We start from the raw sequence: 17844 nt of genomic DNA on the forward strand, positions 1-17844 counted from the left end.
CACATTTTTCAGACCGACTCAGCATTTTTTCTTCTTAGGAAATAAGTTGAGAAATAGCAGAATGGACGATAACCCATGCTGTGATCAGTCTGCGTGATAAATCATTTAAAAAAGGTATGAGCAGGTAGCATAAAGGTAAAAAAAATAACGTATAAAGAGAAAAGAACATGATAGATTATCAATGAATTATTAATACACACCAGAACACGACTCTCGATATTCACTACATTTCTTTCAAGCAGCCCGGTAAGATTTTCTGTGTATTACTACTAATACGGGTCTGCCGATCACTCCTTCCCTGCAAGGATATTCAGAACAAGAATGTAATAGAAATATCAGAACAGTAATGATCAGGTTTCATTCTTTATAATGTATCCAACTAAGCGGATAATGCTTAAAAGTGCTAACAATGCAAAAACTGTACCTCAGTGCCGCCGATCTTGAAAGGAAAGACAAACGCGTACAAATGTACGTACCATGTAGGGTTATTACCGTATTTGCTCGATTATAAGACGACCCCGATTATAAGACGACCCCTCAAATTTTGGATCTTATTGGGGAAAAAAAGAAAAGGCCTGAATATAAGACGACCCTAATGGGAAAAAAATCAAAACCACTGTTTTTGTGTTTTTTTCTTTTTTCTTTCTCACCTGTCAGTGGGAATAGCAGATCTATATGTCCCATCAACATGTCCCATCAACTTGTCCCATCAACATGTCCCATCAACATGTCCCATGCTCCTCAGTCACGCTTAAAGGGGTCTGGGAATCATGGGAAATGTAGTTCACTAGGTTGTGCCCCTAATTGAACCAGCTATGCAAATCATTCCTACCTGACAGTCTATGCTCCTCTTCACAAATTGTGAACAGGAGCACAGACTGTCAGGTAGGACTGATTTGCATAGAATCATAGGCACAAAACGTAAAAAACGAAGCTGGGTCAGGTGAGAACAGCGCGACCCACGTGACCCGCGCATCTGTTATGGTCACAGCTTCCGATTCGGCCGCATCGGAGGATGCTGAAGCCGCGGATTACGGAGGCGGCGGCTGCTGCCGCGGATTACGGAGGCGGAGGCTGCCGCGGATACGGAGTCGGCGGCTCCCGCGAATACAGAAACGGCGACGGCTGCCGCGAATACAGAAGCGGCGGCGGCGGCGGCAGCTGCCGCGAATACAGAAGCGGCGGCGGCGGCGGCAGCTGCCGCGAATACAGAAGCGGCGGCGGTGGCTGCAGCTGATACGGCGGCGGCGGCTGCCGATGGAATTGTGAGGTATCGTGGGGGATGATCTGAGGCCTGATTACAAGACGACCTCGATTATAAGACGAGGTCGGTTTTTCAGAAGTTTTTTTCTGGAAAAAACCTCGTCTTATAATCGAGCAAATACGGTATTAATAAAACAGGCTTTATGAGAGCAGACATAGAGAGCCCAACTTGACTCACCAACCTTTTTTTCCTTCCAAAGCCTGCATGGAGTGGACGCTTTGCAGATCAGTTCTGCACGTACCGTATTTGCTCGATTATAAGACGACCCTGATTATAAGACGACCCCCCAAAATCTGAATATTAACTTAGGAAAAAAAGAAAAAGCCTGAATATAAGACGACCCTAAAGGAAAAAAGTTTTACCAGTAAATGTTAATTCATGTAAACTATTTTTTTTAATAAAAGCTATGATTGAGAAAAATATTTTTTTTGTTTTTATTTCTTGTATTTTCCAACCTGTCCCCCAGTTACGCACATCTGCCCCCAGGCTTGCCACTCCAATATGGCACTGTGGCCCATGATATGCCTTTTAACCCTCTATATGCCACTGTGCCCCATGGTATGCCTTTTGACCCCCTATGTGCCACTCTGCCTCCAGAAATGCCTTATACCCCTATATGCCACTCTGCCTCCAGAAATGCCTTATACCCCTATATCCCATTCTGGCATTTAGGGGGTTAAAATGCATATTATGGGGCAGAGTGGCATATAGGGAGGTATAAGGCATTTCAGGAGGCAGAGTGGCATTAAGGGAGTTAAAAGGCATTGTATAGAGCACTCTGCCTCCAGAAATGCCTTATACCCCTATATGCCACTCTGGCATTTAGGGGGTTAAAATGCATATTATGGGGCAGAGTGGCATATAGGTGTATAAGGCATTTCAGGAGGCAGAGTGCTCTATTAAATGCCCCCTTAACGCCACTCCAGAAATGCCCTATGCCCCCATTTAACACACACACACACACACACACACCCTATACCCCGATTTAACTAACACACACACACACACACACACTCTCCCCTCCCCTCCCCTCTCAGCCCTCTCTTACCGGTGCTTCCAGCCGGGGCAGCGGGTTGACGTCGCATTCTGCTGCAGCCGGAAGGAGGTGGAGTTGGCAGCGGGGGTTTGTATCCGTCCGTCGCGTATACTTTCCCCGGCTGTCAGTCGGGGAAGGTCTGCGCGACGGACGCAGACAACCCCCGCTGCTAGCCACACCTCCTTCCGGCTGCAGCGGACGTTGTCTACGCGGATCGCCTAGACGTCAACCCGCTGCCCCGGCAATACAGCAGGAAGCACCGGTAAGTGTGTGTATGATGGGGGGGGGTGAGACAGGAGGATCCAGGTCCCCTGCAGCGGTGCGGGGGATCTGGATCTTAGTCTCCTAATCAGACTCTATTTGAGGTCTGATTAGAAGACGACCCCGATTAGAAGACGAGGGGTATTTTTCAGAGCATTTGCTCTGAAAAAAACCTCGTCTTATAATCGAGCAAATACGGTATTATTAATTATTATTATTATTATTATTATACGTAACCGACGTGATCTCAGCCCAGACCGCAGCCATGGCTCTGGCGGAATGTGGTTTACCAGCTTTGGTGGAATCCTAGTAGCAGATTTATATGCCATAAATACCCAGTAGTTGGAGGTTACAATTAAAATCAATTGTCCACAAAATACAGACCTGAACAAATCCATATATTTAATTTAGATTTTTTTTCCTCTTAAAACAGTGCTGTGCATCCGGAAAGATTAATAAAAATAAAGTTCTCCCACTCGCGGCTGGTTGCTTCCATTTCCTGATCCTAATATACATAAAGTGGATAAAGAAACTAACTGAACTCGGTATCATGATGTGAATATATTTTTATTGAAAGATAATATTCTATTTTATTAAATGCAGGGCATGCAACAGAAGCTCGATGACTAAATCATATATTTCTACACCACAGATGTATTGTGCTTTTTATTGAGATTTTGGAAACATCCACTTATTCATTAATTCATTTGTTACTGTAAAATATACCAGAAGGATTGTAGGGACTGGAAGGCAACTGTCTGTGGCTTTTCCCAGCCAAGTTGGTTTGGAACCAACAGGATATTAGATCACGCTGCAGCCAGCTATGCACGGATCGCGAAACGTTGGAAGACTTATCTTCGTGTAGTCAACAGTTCCCAGCAAGCGAAGGCAGCTGATACACGACAGATTTCTCATTATGCAAATATTAAAACATGGTAAAAGTCAATGATGGGGTCCAAGACGTTTTCACATGTTCTTTGCATCTGTTCTTAACATTCCCCCCCCCCCCCGGATCAGAGAATCTAAAGTAAATAAAATAAAAAACCTTTATTGAACAGCTGCTTTAGAATGCGGACGCACGATGATCTCCAAACCCGGGAAGGTCCCCGTGTCAGAAACACGGATACAATGTCAGCCTTTATCGTGTAGAAGGCTGGTTTCAAGGGACGCCAGTTTGCACTGCAATACAGCGAGAACTGCTTTGGCCTTCAAAAGAAAAGAGAAGCACAAATTCCTGGTTAAACGGGGGGCCTCTACCATTTTAATTCAGTGAGTTGAAATACTATAGGATAGTAACGAAAGGTAACAAAACTACATGTTTTAAAGGAAAATCCTACTGAGATTCTTCCAAAAGAAAGGTCACGGAGGTCCTACATAATGCCTACTTAATTCAGTGAGATAACATTGAGACCTCTTTGAAAAATATGCAATAAGAGTTCTTCGCAATTCTTTCAAAGAGGAACTGCCTTCTACACAGAGTTTGTGAATATGTGTTAATGATACCTTTATTAGCTAACTGAATTGCATTAGATCGCAAGCTCTTGAGACTACCATGGTCTCTTCGAGCATATCCAGAAACAAAGGTTGGAATAGAACACTCAGTTGTGAGATGGTGCCCGAGTGCTTCTTTATTTTGGATTCTTCAAGCATATCATCATATACCTGAAGAAGAGACCTACTTACTCGTGAATGCTTGCAATCTAACACAATTCAGTTAGACAGCAAATGATCTCTGCTCCTATGGTGTGCATATAAGCTAGAAATGTAATACATAATTAACGTTTAGCAGATTCAAACCCATTTAATGCTGTTTTGAGGTCAAAATGAAGCGATTTGCAGGAGACACAGTTTCTTTTTATGTTGGTAAAAAATTAAAGTTGTTATCTCACCACAAGTTACCCACAACTCTGTAAGACGTGTATATTTAACACTTTACCTAACGCTAGAAACCTATATTTTTATATTACCTTTTCTATTTCCTCCTCGAGGGCCATACGGTTTTCAAAAAGGACAGGCTCCTCAGATTCTGGAACAGCTTGCTGGGACGCAGAACCGAAGATATAACTGTAAAACAAATATCATTTTTATAATATTACATTTTTTTGTGAAAAAAAAACACATACAAATTCAACATACCAAAATTATTTTTTGGTTTTATTTTATTCAATAATTCAGCAGTCCCATCTACACCTGTGTAAAGCCACATTCACATTAATAAATGAAAGAAATGTAGTATACTTGGGGTAATAACACCCTAATCAGCCTACCATTATTATTAAACTGATCACGGCGAGCATACTGAGAGAGAGAGAGGTTTACTGGAAAGTACTTTCCCCCGCTCACCTGTCAACAGCATCTACATCAAGGCAGAAAAGATCCCTTTTGAAATCAAATTGTTTCGGAGTACACCTGTAGATCTTGCCGATGATTGAGTTGCAGCCGCTGCACAACAAGTTTTCAAATATGCTAAAAGGATGTAAACATATAAAACACACAGATTAAGATAACATTGCTATATCCTGGACTTCCACCCCAAAAGTAGTATCATGTTTTCATGAAGAACCCACATTATTTCACACACCAGACAGTACATGTCCAAAAAGGGAACGGAACCGTCTTAAAATGGGTATTGTCACCATAGCATCAATCACATCCAAGAGGGCTACTATTATTATTATTCTTTTATTTATATAGCGCCAACAATCTACACAGCGCTTAATACAATACGTATATTCAAGGGGTATGACAAGACGAGACTTGACAGACTAAAACAAACCGACACATTAGGTGGAGAGAGCCCGGCTCGCAAGCTTACAATCTTGAGGGTATACAGAACACATCTTATAATAATATATTGCGCATTTTAATCTGGAAAAAATGTAGTTATTTCTTACAGATTTTCTTAGGGACTAGATTAGTAAATCGCAAAAATATTCTGCCTATATAGGGGAACGCAACACGGTATAAATACACTATTCCAGAGAAACTGAGGCAGAATTAATGATCTGAACATTAACTGTTCTGCGTTATAAATGTTTTAGTTGTCACATAAGTGGGTTACATATAAAAGGGAGCAGTGTGTAGTTGTACAGCGCTGCACAATTTGTTGGCGCTTAATAAATAAAAGACAATAAGATTAATAATATGCTATTATAATGAGCTACACTTGTCTGCTTACCAACCATACTCGGTCGGCTGTTTCGACAGCACCTGTTCTTTTTCCACGGTCACATACGCGGAGACAGCTAGAGGGAAACGGAGTCGCGTTTAGAATCACGCATACAGTCACTGATCACATTTACAGTCCAGAGTGGATTTGTGAATTATAGTCTAAACTGTTTCACCTGAAACTTTAACCACTTAACATGACACTGCACTCCCTGTATCCCCCCATGCAGCCAAACGCTGCGCTCCCCCGTATGCCCCCCCATGCAGCCCAACACTGCAGTCCCCGTACCATGACTCTGTGGCCCCCGTATCCCCCCCATGCAGCCCGACCCTGCGCTCCCTGTACCCCCCCTTGCAGCCCGACACTGCAGTCCCCGTACCATGACTCTGTGGCCCCCGTATCCCCCCACCATGCAGCCCGACGCTGCGCTCCCCCATATCCCCATCCAGCGCTCCCCGTATCCCCCCATGCAGCCCGACACTGCAGTCCCCGTACCATGACTCTGTGGCCCCCGTATCCCCCACCATGCAGCCCGACGCTGCGCTCCCCCGTATCCCCCCATGCAGCCCGACACTGCAGTCCCCGTACTCCCCCATGCAGCCCGACACTGCAGTCCCCGTACCATGACTCTGTGGCCCCCGTATCCCCCCCATGCAGCCCGACCCTGCGCTCCCTGTACCCCCCCTTGCAGCCCGACACTGCAGTCCCCGTACCATGACTCTGTGGCCCCCGTATCCCCCACCATGCAGCCCGACGCTGCGCTCCCCCGTATCCCCCCATGCAGCCCGACCCTGCGCTCCCCCGTATCCTCCAATGCAGCCTGACGCTGCGGTCCCTGTATCATGACCCTGTGGTCCCCGTATACCCCCTGCACCATAACGCTGTGCTCCCCCGGCCCCCGCCTGTACCGTGATGTTTTATTCCGTGCACCTTTGAGCATTATACAGTGCTCCTCCGGGTCACTGCCCTTCCACCCACACGTATCCCCCAGCGGCCTTTTGCACTTGCTACATAAGAACACCGCATTGTCATCGTCTCTCTCCGCGTTCACCGACTCTCCCGACAGCCCGCTGTCCTGAATGGAATCTATCACTTTGGTCAAATCATCAACAGACTCCATCTCCAAATCTGCCGCCAAACAGGAGACGACCTTTACCATCGAGACGGACAACTACCAGAGCGCCCTCATCTACAGGCTTCTCTATCCCACTTCCGCGTCTTGATGGCGCCATATAGTGTTTCTATATGTATTAGTAGCAGCAGGCAGCAGCGCGTGTAAAAGCGAGTAGGTGCCATTAACCGTGCTTACTGCTGGTGTCTGCATTAACGCTATTCACCCCCCCCAGCTAGAATTTACCCCCGGGGAGGACTTAGACTTAGAGAGCCCCCCAAACAATGTGACAATTTGTGCCTATCCCAAATTAAAGCCCACAGCTGCTGCTTCGCTTCTTGGTATTCAAATCACCCCTTTCTGGGAGAAATCTATCCGAATGCAAACTACCGTCAGAAATCTATAATTAGAAAATTCAAAAAAACATCATGAACCCATAAAAATGCTTAGAATAGATTAATTATTATTATTTATTGTTTGGTATAGCGCCATCAAATTCCGTAGCGCTGTACAATGGGTGGACAGGACATAAGTAGTATGTAACAACAATTTGAGTTACAGAGAGAGCAGGTGAGGAGGGCCCTGCTTACAATCTAGAGGATCCATAATCTATATTTTTTGCCATTTGTACAATAACTACAATAACCCAGAGAAATTAATGGAATTTCAATAAATAATGGGCATGTTGTATGATTATTATTTACTAGTTTATAACGTGTCATCATATTCCATAGCACCGTACAACGGGCAAACGTGACATAGCAAGCAGTGCATGATACAGTTTTAAGCGAATTAATGCACTCATATGACCTTTTGTATTTGCGTTTTGCTGTCCATTCCAAAATATAGTATGGAATCCAAGTAAAAGTGATCACGATGTTTAGTGCCAATAAGAAACTAATTATCATCAGTTTCTCAGTAAAGGATTAGATAATGTTATCTTCTGTTATCAGTTGTCATGGAAACAGTATACATTTATAGTTGCGATGGTTACCCAACCTAGTGAGAGGGAGAGTGCAACAATAAGAAAGGGGTGCATACGGTAGGGTGTCGAATTGGGTTTCACACTTTTTCCCCCCCAGGGTGCTCAAATTGGATGTAAAAAAGCTGGACCACCAGGGTCTAAGATAAGATATTATCTGGTGCATACAATACATTTCTAATCAGACTACACCAATTTTCTTTTTTTTGTATGTTTTTTTGTGTAAAGCCACTGAATGTCCACCGTTTGTTGGACAGGACCAACCAGTAGACATTCTTTTTTTTTTTTTTTTTTTTTTTTTTTTTTTTTATTGTATTTATTAGTTTTCAAGTACAAACAGACAAACGAGCAGGCAAAACAAGATCATTCCAATAGCTGTAACATAATCTCATTAATATTTTAGGAATAAATTCTAAAATATATATAAACAAATATGAAATTTATCTATACACATTCATAACTTAGATGGCTAGCTTGCAGCCCTAGATTTAAACAGGGCAGTTGAGGCTTTCGAAAGGTATAGAGAGAATATAAAAGATAGAAAATTGCCAAGGAGTCTAAACTATTAGGATCAGACCATATCATAATAAAAATTTCGCCAAGGTAACCAGATCTTATCATACTTTTTTAAGTTATTATGAGTTCTGAAGAAGCCTTTCTCCATTAGATGTTGATATTCGATTTGCTTCAAAATTTGAAGCTGAGCTGGAACTTCTTCTGATTTCCAGTTACGGGCCAAACATATTTTTATTGCTGCTAATATATTAATGGATAGGTCGAAATTAAATTTATTTTGAAGGGGAATATCTATATGAAATAAAAACGCTTGAGGGGTTAACTCCCATTGTGACCTGAAAATCTTCTGGAACAAGACCATAATTTCTGATTTTAGATTGGTTAATCCGCTACAATCCCACCAAATGTGAGTCATAGAACCCAGTTCCCGATTACATCTCCAACATAGATTGGGGGTAGTTCCTAGCATTTTATGTAGGATTGAAGGCGTATAGTACCATCTATGGAGTATTTTATAATACTGTTCCTGAAGGTTAATACAGTGAATGGCTTGCCTTGTTTTGGTCCAAGCAGAGTACCAGGTTTCTGACGGATAAAGAATATCAAATTCAGCCTCCCATTTCACAATGGTATTAGGCTTATTCGAGGTTGAATTTTTTTCTAATAGTTTTCCTAATTTGGCTATTATGTTTTTTTTGAAGTGGCCCTCAATAAATAAATCTAAATCCGTTGCAGGAGTCCAAGTCTTAGATTTAATAAAACTTATAAATCTTCGAAAAGAAAACTGCACCCTATTTGGAAGGGAGAACTTCTCTTGGATTTCTGAAAAAGATATAACTTCTCCTGGGGAGAAAATATCTGCTATTTTTTTTATCCCATGGACCTGCCATATTTTAAAATCTATATCATTCAAAAATAATTGTAACACTTCTATAGGCATGCTAAGTGACCATAGATCTAGAGAAGCAAATTTTGCTTTGAAGCTAAGCATATTTTTTAGGATATTTAATATTAATGGGTTAGAGATATTTAATTTCTTTATAGCTTCAGGGTCAAGCCAATAGGAATAAGCTAGATCGAGGTCATTACATTTCCATCTTTCATAGATTCGCCAAGGTAATTCTTGGTCCCGTTTGGTATCCCAGGCTAAACAATGACTGAACAGACAAATTTTATATAGATTAGAAATATTAGGAAAATTTAGTCCAGCCTGAGCCTGGCTTTTACTTAATATAAGTCGTGAAACTCTAGACTTCCTCTTTGACCAAACAAATGCTGAAAATATTTTATCAAATTGATTCAAGATCTTACTGGGCACTGCAAGTGGAATAATTCTAAATAAGTAAATTAACTTAGGTATCATATAAGATTTAAGTGTATTTAGCCTGCCCAACCAAGAGATTTCTAAACGTTGCCACTCATTGAGTTGGATTTTCATACTATCAAATAGTGTCAGATAATTATGGGTTATTATATCACTAAAGTTATTATAAATTTTAATACCTAAATAATTGATATATATCCCTCTCGCAAAAAAGGGAAACTTTCCCTTCAAACTCATTAAGTAGGAAGGGTCCATATTGAAATCAATAGTTTGTGTTTTGTCAATATTCAATTTATAGTTAGAGTATAAACCATATTCTTTTATAAGATCAATAACTTCAGGAATCGATGTATATGGCTCAGTTAGAGTAAGCAAAATATCATCTGCATATAGACTGATTTTATGTTCGATTGGGCCAGTTAATACACCTGTAACCTTAGCCGATTGGCGAATTATAGCCGCAAGAGGTTCTATAGAAAGGATATAAAGCAGGGGAGCTAGTGGGCAGCCTTGCCTAGTCCCATTATTAATATTGAAAATATCGGAGCTTAGATTCATGCCTAGGATTTTAGCTTGAGGATTTTGATATAAGGCTAAAATATTATATAAAAAGTCCCCTTTCATGGCAAAAATCTTAAGAGTTTCTTCTAAAAATGACCAATCAACCCGGTCAAACGCCTTTTCGGCGTCTAAGGCGATAAAGGCTGCCGACGATCTGGACTCGTTTAATTCATATATAAGATTTAAAATTCTGCGAGTATTATCTTCCCCGTTCCTTTCAGTTAAAAACCCAGTTTGATCTGGGTGAATTAAAGCTCGTATTACCTTTTTTAATCTCTCAGCTAGAATTTTTGAGAAAATTTTGATATCTAGGTTTATCAGCGATATGGGACGATAGTTTGTCACTTTGCTTGAATCTTTCCCTGATTTAAGAATGGGTATTATCGAAGCCTGAAGCATTTCTAATGGAAAGCATTTATTCACTGGAACCTCTTTAAACATTTTCCGCATTAATGTAGCAATAATTGGATTTAATAGTTGGTAAAAAGGAGCGGAGAAGCCGTCTGGGCCGGGAGCTTTAGCCTTTTTTAAATTTCGTATAGTATTAGTTATTTCAATAAGTTGAATTGGATCACTTAAAATATCCGATTGTATAGGGGACAATTTAGGGAGATTCAAACTGCTAAGAAAGGTTCTAATCTCTGATTTATCTTTAGTTAGACCTGGTAAATTATATAATGATTTATAATACAGCCTAAAAGCCTCCCCTATTTGTTTTGGGGATAAATAAAGTTTATCATTAAGGATAATTTTATTAATCCTATTTTTACTAGTGCGGCTTTTGATCTTATTTGATAATAATTTGCTCGCTCTATTGCTGCTGTAATACCAATCTTGTTTTAGTCTAACTAAATTCCTGTTAGAACATTCGATTAGCTTATTTTTTATTTCAAGTTGTATTACCTTTATCTCTCTAATCGTTGGTATAGATGGATTTAATTTATTAATCGATTCCAGTTTTGCCAATTGGATATAAAGATCTGAGAGCGTCGCACCTTTAGCTTTCTTAATAGCAGCCCCTTGTTTTATTATAAAGCCTCTCATCGTGCATTTAAACGCACACCACAGAGTTGTATCGGAAGTTTCCCCATTATCGTTAATTGCTATGAAATCTTTGGCCAGAATACTAAGTTTTTCTTGAAATAATGGAGATAATAGCAATGATTCATTAAGTCTCCAGTTTGACCTAGATTTAAATTCTTTCTTATTTTTAATTTCAATCATTACTGGAGCATGGTCCGACCATGTCCTGACTCCAATGGTAGCAAAGTTACAGATTTCTAATGTTTTGCTATCCGACAGAAAAGTGTCTATTCTTGAATAAGATTGATGTACGGCAGAGTAAAATGTAAAATCTTTTACCGAAGGGTTGTTTGTCCTCCACATATCAAATAAATTGTTCCCTGCAATACATGATGAAAATGATTTGGCCAAAGATTTCAATTTAGCATCGGGATAATTCCCGTGTTTCATAGTTTTGTCCAACTTAACATCTTGGATACAATTCATATCCCCCCCTATAATCACATATCCTTTTGCAATTGCATATGTTCTATCAATTATCTTTTCAATATATTTAACCATAGAAGTATTCGGGGCATATATGTTTACAAAGGTATAAGTAACATCATTCACATTGCATACAAGGATCCCATATCTACCTTCTGAATCACACTCATAATGAATTTTATCAAATTTGATTTTGTCATTTATGATAATTGCAACTCCTCTTTTCTTCTTATGATCAAGGCTAGATACAAATACAGATGAAAATTTTTTATATTTCCATTGAAGGGGGGATCCTTTTATCCAATGGGTTTCTTGTGCAAAACAAATGTCAATATTATCTCGGATCAGCAGATCATACAGAAAACTTCTTTTATGCGGAGAATTTAAACCTTGGCAATTGATAGACATCAATCTAAGTGTCATTTAGATTGCTTGTCTTTCTCTCTATCAGCCTCTGACATCTCGTCTTACATGTAGATTCAAAAACATATACATTCATACAATTAATACATATACAACTTCTATGTATTTTTTGCCCCGTCATTATAAAGGGCTGATCCATGCGTAGGTGCCGACCATGGTCCTGGATCTTAAATTTTAGGGCAGGAGGAAAAAAAAAAAAAAAAAAAAAAAAAAAAAAATGTATATATGTATATAGTGTATAGTGCATCTTCTACTTATTGGGTTATTCCCACTTAAATGTGTAAGATTCATAGAGATATGTATGTATTACTTGTAATGAGTGTTATCATAAATTAGGTCGTGTACTACGTCTTCGACGTATAACAATAGTGTGAAATATATAGACCTGTGTATAATTCATAAGTGAAGAAATGTATGCAAAAATAAAAAAAGGAAAATGTATATAGTGTATAGTGCGTGCATCTTCTACTTATTGGGTTATTCCTACTTAAGTGTATAAGATTCATAAAAATATGTATATATTACTTATAGTGAGTGTACTGATAGATTAAATCGTGTACTACGTCTTCTACTTTAGCGGGTTAATCCCGCATGAAAATAATGTGAAATATATAAACCTATGTATAATTCATACGTGAAAAGTATGTATGCACAAAAAAAAATAAAAAAAAAATAGGTAAATAAATAAATAAATAAATAAATGAAGTTTGTAAGAGCGTGTCATATATATGATATATAATAATCTTCTACGTTAGGGGGTTATTCCCACGTGCAAATATGGTAAAAATTATATAAGACTGTGTATGATTCTTAACGTGAAAGAATGTGTGAGTAAAGAGAGAAAGAAAAAAAAAAAAAAAAAAAAAAAAAAAAAAAAAAAAAAATGGAGGCGGACTGTTTTACTATCCTATAGGGACCATAATATACCTAATCTTTTCATTTTACATTCAATAATATAAATTGCTTTGCTTCTACTGGATCGGAGAATGAGAAAAACTTTGAGTCATGCAGAATATGAAACTTCAAAGGGGAGCCCCATTTATATTTTATATTAGCATCGCCAAGCATCTTAATGCAGTCCTTGAATTGCCTCCTAAAGGCTCTTGATGTATAGGAAATGTCTGAAAGGAGAATTATATCCTTGTATTTTTCTAGGCGTGGATTTTTCCTAAATTCAGATACAAATAGGTTTTTTATATAAGGATTATGGAAACGAGCTATAACGTCTCTTGGGGCTTCTGAATTCTGTAGATCTTTTGGTTTGTTCATCCTATAGAATTTTTCAAATGGGGCATTCCCCACTTTATCTTCATTGACAAAACCCAATACAAGTTCCTTTAGGTAATCTATTAATAGTGAGCTTTTAATTTCTTCAGGGATCCCTCTTAATCTCAAATTTTTACTTCTAGATAGATCTTCAAAGTGAATTAATTTAATTTCCATTGCTTGCATATTTGATCTAAGATCCTTATTTTCTTGTTTCAGGGACTCAATTTCAGATTGTAGCCCCTGCATTATCGTAGATTGAGCAGTAAGCTTATTTGATATGTCTTCCATCCCTAGTTTCAGGGCATCTGTATTAATTTTCATCTCTGCGCTTAGTTTAGAGTATAGCTCATTTATATTCAAAACTCTAGTAAATTGTAGTGGCTCAAGCTGTGAGGACTCCAATTGAGCGTCCGTACAAATATTATTTTGTGGATCTAGAAGAGATTCATGCGACGGTTTTGATGTGTTGTTCCCAGCTTTTGGAGAGTAGTAATTTGTCAGAGTCTTTGATTTATCGATGCTTAACCGTTTTTCTTTGTCTCTTTCCTTTTCCCTCTCTCTGTCTTTCTTGGGCGCCATAATTTAAATAATGGATTAGAAGAGACCAAATTAACTATTGATCTTTCTTTCGTGACACATAAATATATTCAGATGGCTCTTAAGAACTTGATATACCAAGCCAAAATGTTAGTGGAGAACAGTATCAATAGGATTGTACAGGTTCTTAGTATAATCACCAAGATATTAGAGAAAAAAAAAAAAAAAATCGTTTGAGGAACATCAAATCAATATAAAATAGCTTGTTGTACTTCAATATATCATAAAGCGGCTTCGGAGAGAAAAATAAAGTTCTCTTTAGTGCTTAGGTGTGTAAAGGCATAGTGTGGAAGTCCTCAAGACCAGGGTTCAATGCAGTATTACATATCCCGGTGTTTACCGGTATAACTATTATAACCAAATCTGGATAACTCTTGTACCAGAATAGAGAAAAAAAAACACTGCTCACCCTTCTGTAGCGATATTGTGGCGATGTCAGATATAATCAAAACGCCTTAAAGATCAGGCTATCTTCTGTTGGCGCCACGCCGCTCGCTCTTACCGACAGACGCCACAAATATTCTTCTGGCGGCTCTACACCGCTTAATCTGCCTTCCCACGGCGTTCATGCCGTGCTTACTTCACTTGCCGCGGCGTTCTCACCGTACTTGCCGCGGCGTTCTCACCGCACTTGCCGCGGCGTTCTCTCCCACACCGCCTCCAATCCTCTCCTACAGCCCGCTTCACTGATCGCCCAGGTCCAGGCTCCCACGGTCCCGGCGCCAGCAGCGATTAATCGCTAGCTCGCCGCTCCGATCATCCGCCCAAGGTCCAGGTCGGCACCAGCCGCCGTGTTACGCAGCACGTAGGACGTGCAGCGTGCTACGTCACCACATCCATCATCCTCCAAAATGCAATCTCACCAGTAGACATTCTTAATAATCATTCATGCACTATTTTTTTTAAATGTAATATAGGGCTGCAACTAACGATTATTTTCATAATCGATTAGTTGGCCGATTATTTTTTCGATTAATCGATTAATCGGGTAAAAAAAAAATATGCAAATTTTTCGTTTATTTTAAATAAAAACGTATAATTTACAATGGCATTTCACGATTCGCCTTCTTATTTTACTGACGTAATAATTAAAGCTATATTTTAACAAGAACTCAAAAAATACCAAAAAAAGCTTTACTAGTAAATATTCATGTAAACTATTTTTGCCCAGTTATGCACATCTCACCCCCAGCTTGCCTCTCTGTCCCAGAAATGCATATCAGGAGGGGTATAAGGCATATAAGCCCCCTATATGCCACTGATATGCCACTTTGTCCCCTAATATGCCACTGTGCCCCCTGATATGCCTTATAGCCCCATATATGCCACAGTGCCCCGATATGCCACTGTGCCCTCCTGATATGCCTTATAGCCCCCCTATATACCTTTACCCTTGATATGCCACCATGCCCCGATATGCCTTTTACCCCTATATGCCACTGAGATGCCACTGTGCCCCCTGATATGCCTTATAGTGCCTTCATGCCACTGTCCCCCCTGATACACCTTATAGCGCCTTCATGCCACTGTCCCCCCTGATACACCTTATAGCCCCTTTATGCCACTGTCCCCCCTGATATGCCTTATAGCCCCTTTATGCCACTGTCCCCCCTGATACACCTTATAGCGCCTTCATGCCACTGTCCCCCCTGATACACCTTATAGCCCCTTTATGCCACTGTCCCCCCTGATATGCCTTATAGCCCCTTTATGCCACTGTCCCCCCTGATACACCTTATAGCGCCTTCATGCCACTGTCCCCCCTGATACACCTTATAGCCCCTTTATGCCACTGTCCCCCCTGATATGCCTTATAGCCCCTTTATGCCACTGTCCCCCCTGATACACCTTATAGCCCCTTTATGCCACTGTCCCCCCTGATATGCCTTATAGCCCCTTTATGCCACTGTCCCCCCTGATACACCTTATAGCGCCTTCATGCCACTGTCCCCCCTGATATGCCTTATAGCCCCTTTATGCCACTGTGCCCCCTGATATGTCTTATGCCCCCCCCCGATATAAGAAAAACTGACATCACTAAAATTGTTTTTTATATTTATATTTATTAAATATAGACAAAAAAAATACACAATACAATATAAATATATATAAATATATGGACAATAAATCAAATATTATAGACATAAAAAAACCACACAAATGCACATAATTAATAGATCCCGCAAAAACTCTACCTGCCCCACCAGGGGTTAATATATCAACAGAAGAAACACAGGGCAAATGAGCATAAAAATAAAGATAATACTTACCCAGTGCTGCTTACTTGCCCTGTTTTTATTGTTGATATATTAACCCCTGGTGGGGCAGGTGGAAGTGGCAGCGAGATGAAGTACTGGAGGTTGCGCACATCGCCCACTTAAATCCAAATCCCCTGCAGGCGCTGCAGCGGGACCTGGATCCTCTCCGGCAGCCGGTAGGGGTCTGTGTGATGCGCGCAGACAGCCGCTTCTCCCCTCCGCTTCCGTTGGGGCTTCCATGATGGAAGCCGCACCGGAAGGTCACATGACGCCGGGTTCAGTAATAGAAGCCCCGGCGGAAGTGGAGGGGAGAAGCGGAGGATGTCTGTGTGTTTTGCACAGACCCTCACCGGGTGGCAGAGAGGATCCAGGTCTCCTGCAGCTTTGCGGGGGGTCTGGATTCTACAGTTATAATCCGATCTCTGTTTGAGATCGGATTATAGAAGGACGGGAGTTTTTCAGAGCGTTTGCTCTGAAAAACATAATTTTATAAATCGATAAAAATCGATTCAACTAATCGATTATGAAAATCGTTGACAACGATTTTCATAATCGATTATTATCGATTTTATCGATTCGTTGTTGCAGCCCTAATGTAATATAAGTTATTAAACTGGGATTGCCTCCTGGCTAAACATTGTCAGTCTGTCTTTGTAACTTTGCCTTCAAAGCTCATGGGAAAAAGATTTAAAAAAAACAAAACAACATCTCTTTAACGAAGCATTTCACGTAACTCACTTTCCTATTCACAAACATTCACCTCAAGCTACCCAAACCATTCCCCTGACTCCCTTTTGTCAAATCATTCAGAGAGATATGAAAGAATACCCCACGCAAATCGAGACTCGCCATCTGTGTCAACAATAGACTTTGTTCCAGAACACTCAAAATTAGAATGTACTGTTTCATTCTTAAAAGACATTTTTAATCACCATGTTTTATTTTAAATTATAAAGATTAAAACCAAATGAATGTATTCTCTTTAGACCGTGTAAATGATTTGCCAGGATTATTTTTAAACAATCTTTTTAAAGAATGTCCCCATAGTCACGTCAATCTTCTCCCGCTGCAGAGCTGGCTGGAAAGATTACATAATTTAAGAAGTGAGAAAAAGCAAATTACTTTTTTGTCATTTTACGGTCTATTTTAAGTTGCAAATATTGATTTCTTTAACGTTTGTACTTTGCTGAGTTTCCAGATCAGCTGTTTTCTTACTAGGTCACTAAACCTGAGAACTTCTGAGCTTCGGCTACTCGGAGCCTACCCTTGCAGGACACGGCCAGGACTGCCCACTGACCTCGGTGGGTGGTCCCGCTGATGTCAGTTGGCGTTCCTGCTGACATCTCACGAAATATCCCCATTTAAATGGGAAATGGGCGGGGTGGGGGCGTGTGAAGACCCCGCTCCCACGACCCGTAGGATTCGGGTGTTGACCCGCAGAACCAGAGAAGAGGTGCTTCTCCCAGTCAATGGTATGGTCCATTGCAACGGAACACAATGTCACGTGAAACTCCGTGCTCTGTGCTCATTCGTTCATACTCGCACCTGGTGTAAATGGCTGCCT

General features: G+C 40.4%; 1 protein-coding gene across 1 annotated transcript; it reads right to left on the reverse strand.

The window, feature by feature from the left end:
• Positions 1-223: 223 nt before the first annotated feature.
• Positions 224-6889, reverse strand: LOC149277310 (protein Mis18-alpha-like). The gene is made up of 5 exons (XM_089503084.1): positions 6661-6889; positions 5740-5806; positions 4905-5027; positions 4529-4625; positions 224-298 (listed from the first exon to the last, which is right to left on the reverse strand). The coding sequence occupies exons 1-5, from the start codon at positions 6887-6889 to the stop codon at positions 224-226; spliced, it is 591 nt and encodes a 196-aa protein (XP_089359210.1).
• Between the last annotated feature and the right edge of the window lie 10955 nt (positions 6890-17844).

Source organism: Sceloporus occidentalis, unplaced genomic scaffold (genome assembly GCF_023333645.1).
Source record: "Sceloporus occidentalis isolate IW3139 unplaced genomic scaffold, rSceOcc1.0.p SCAF_219, whole genome shotgun sequence".
NCBI classification, from domain to species: domain Eukaryota; kingdom Metazoa; phylum Chordata; class Lepidosauria; order Squamata; family Phrynosomatidae; genus Sceloporus; species Sceloporus occidentalis.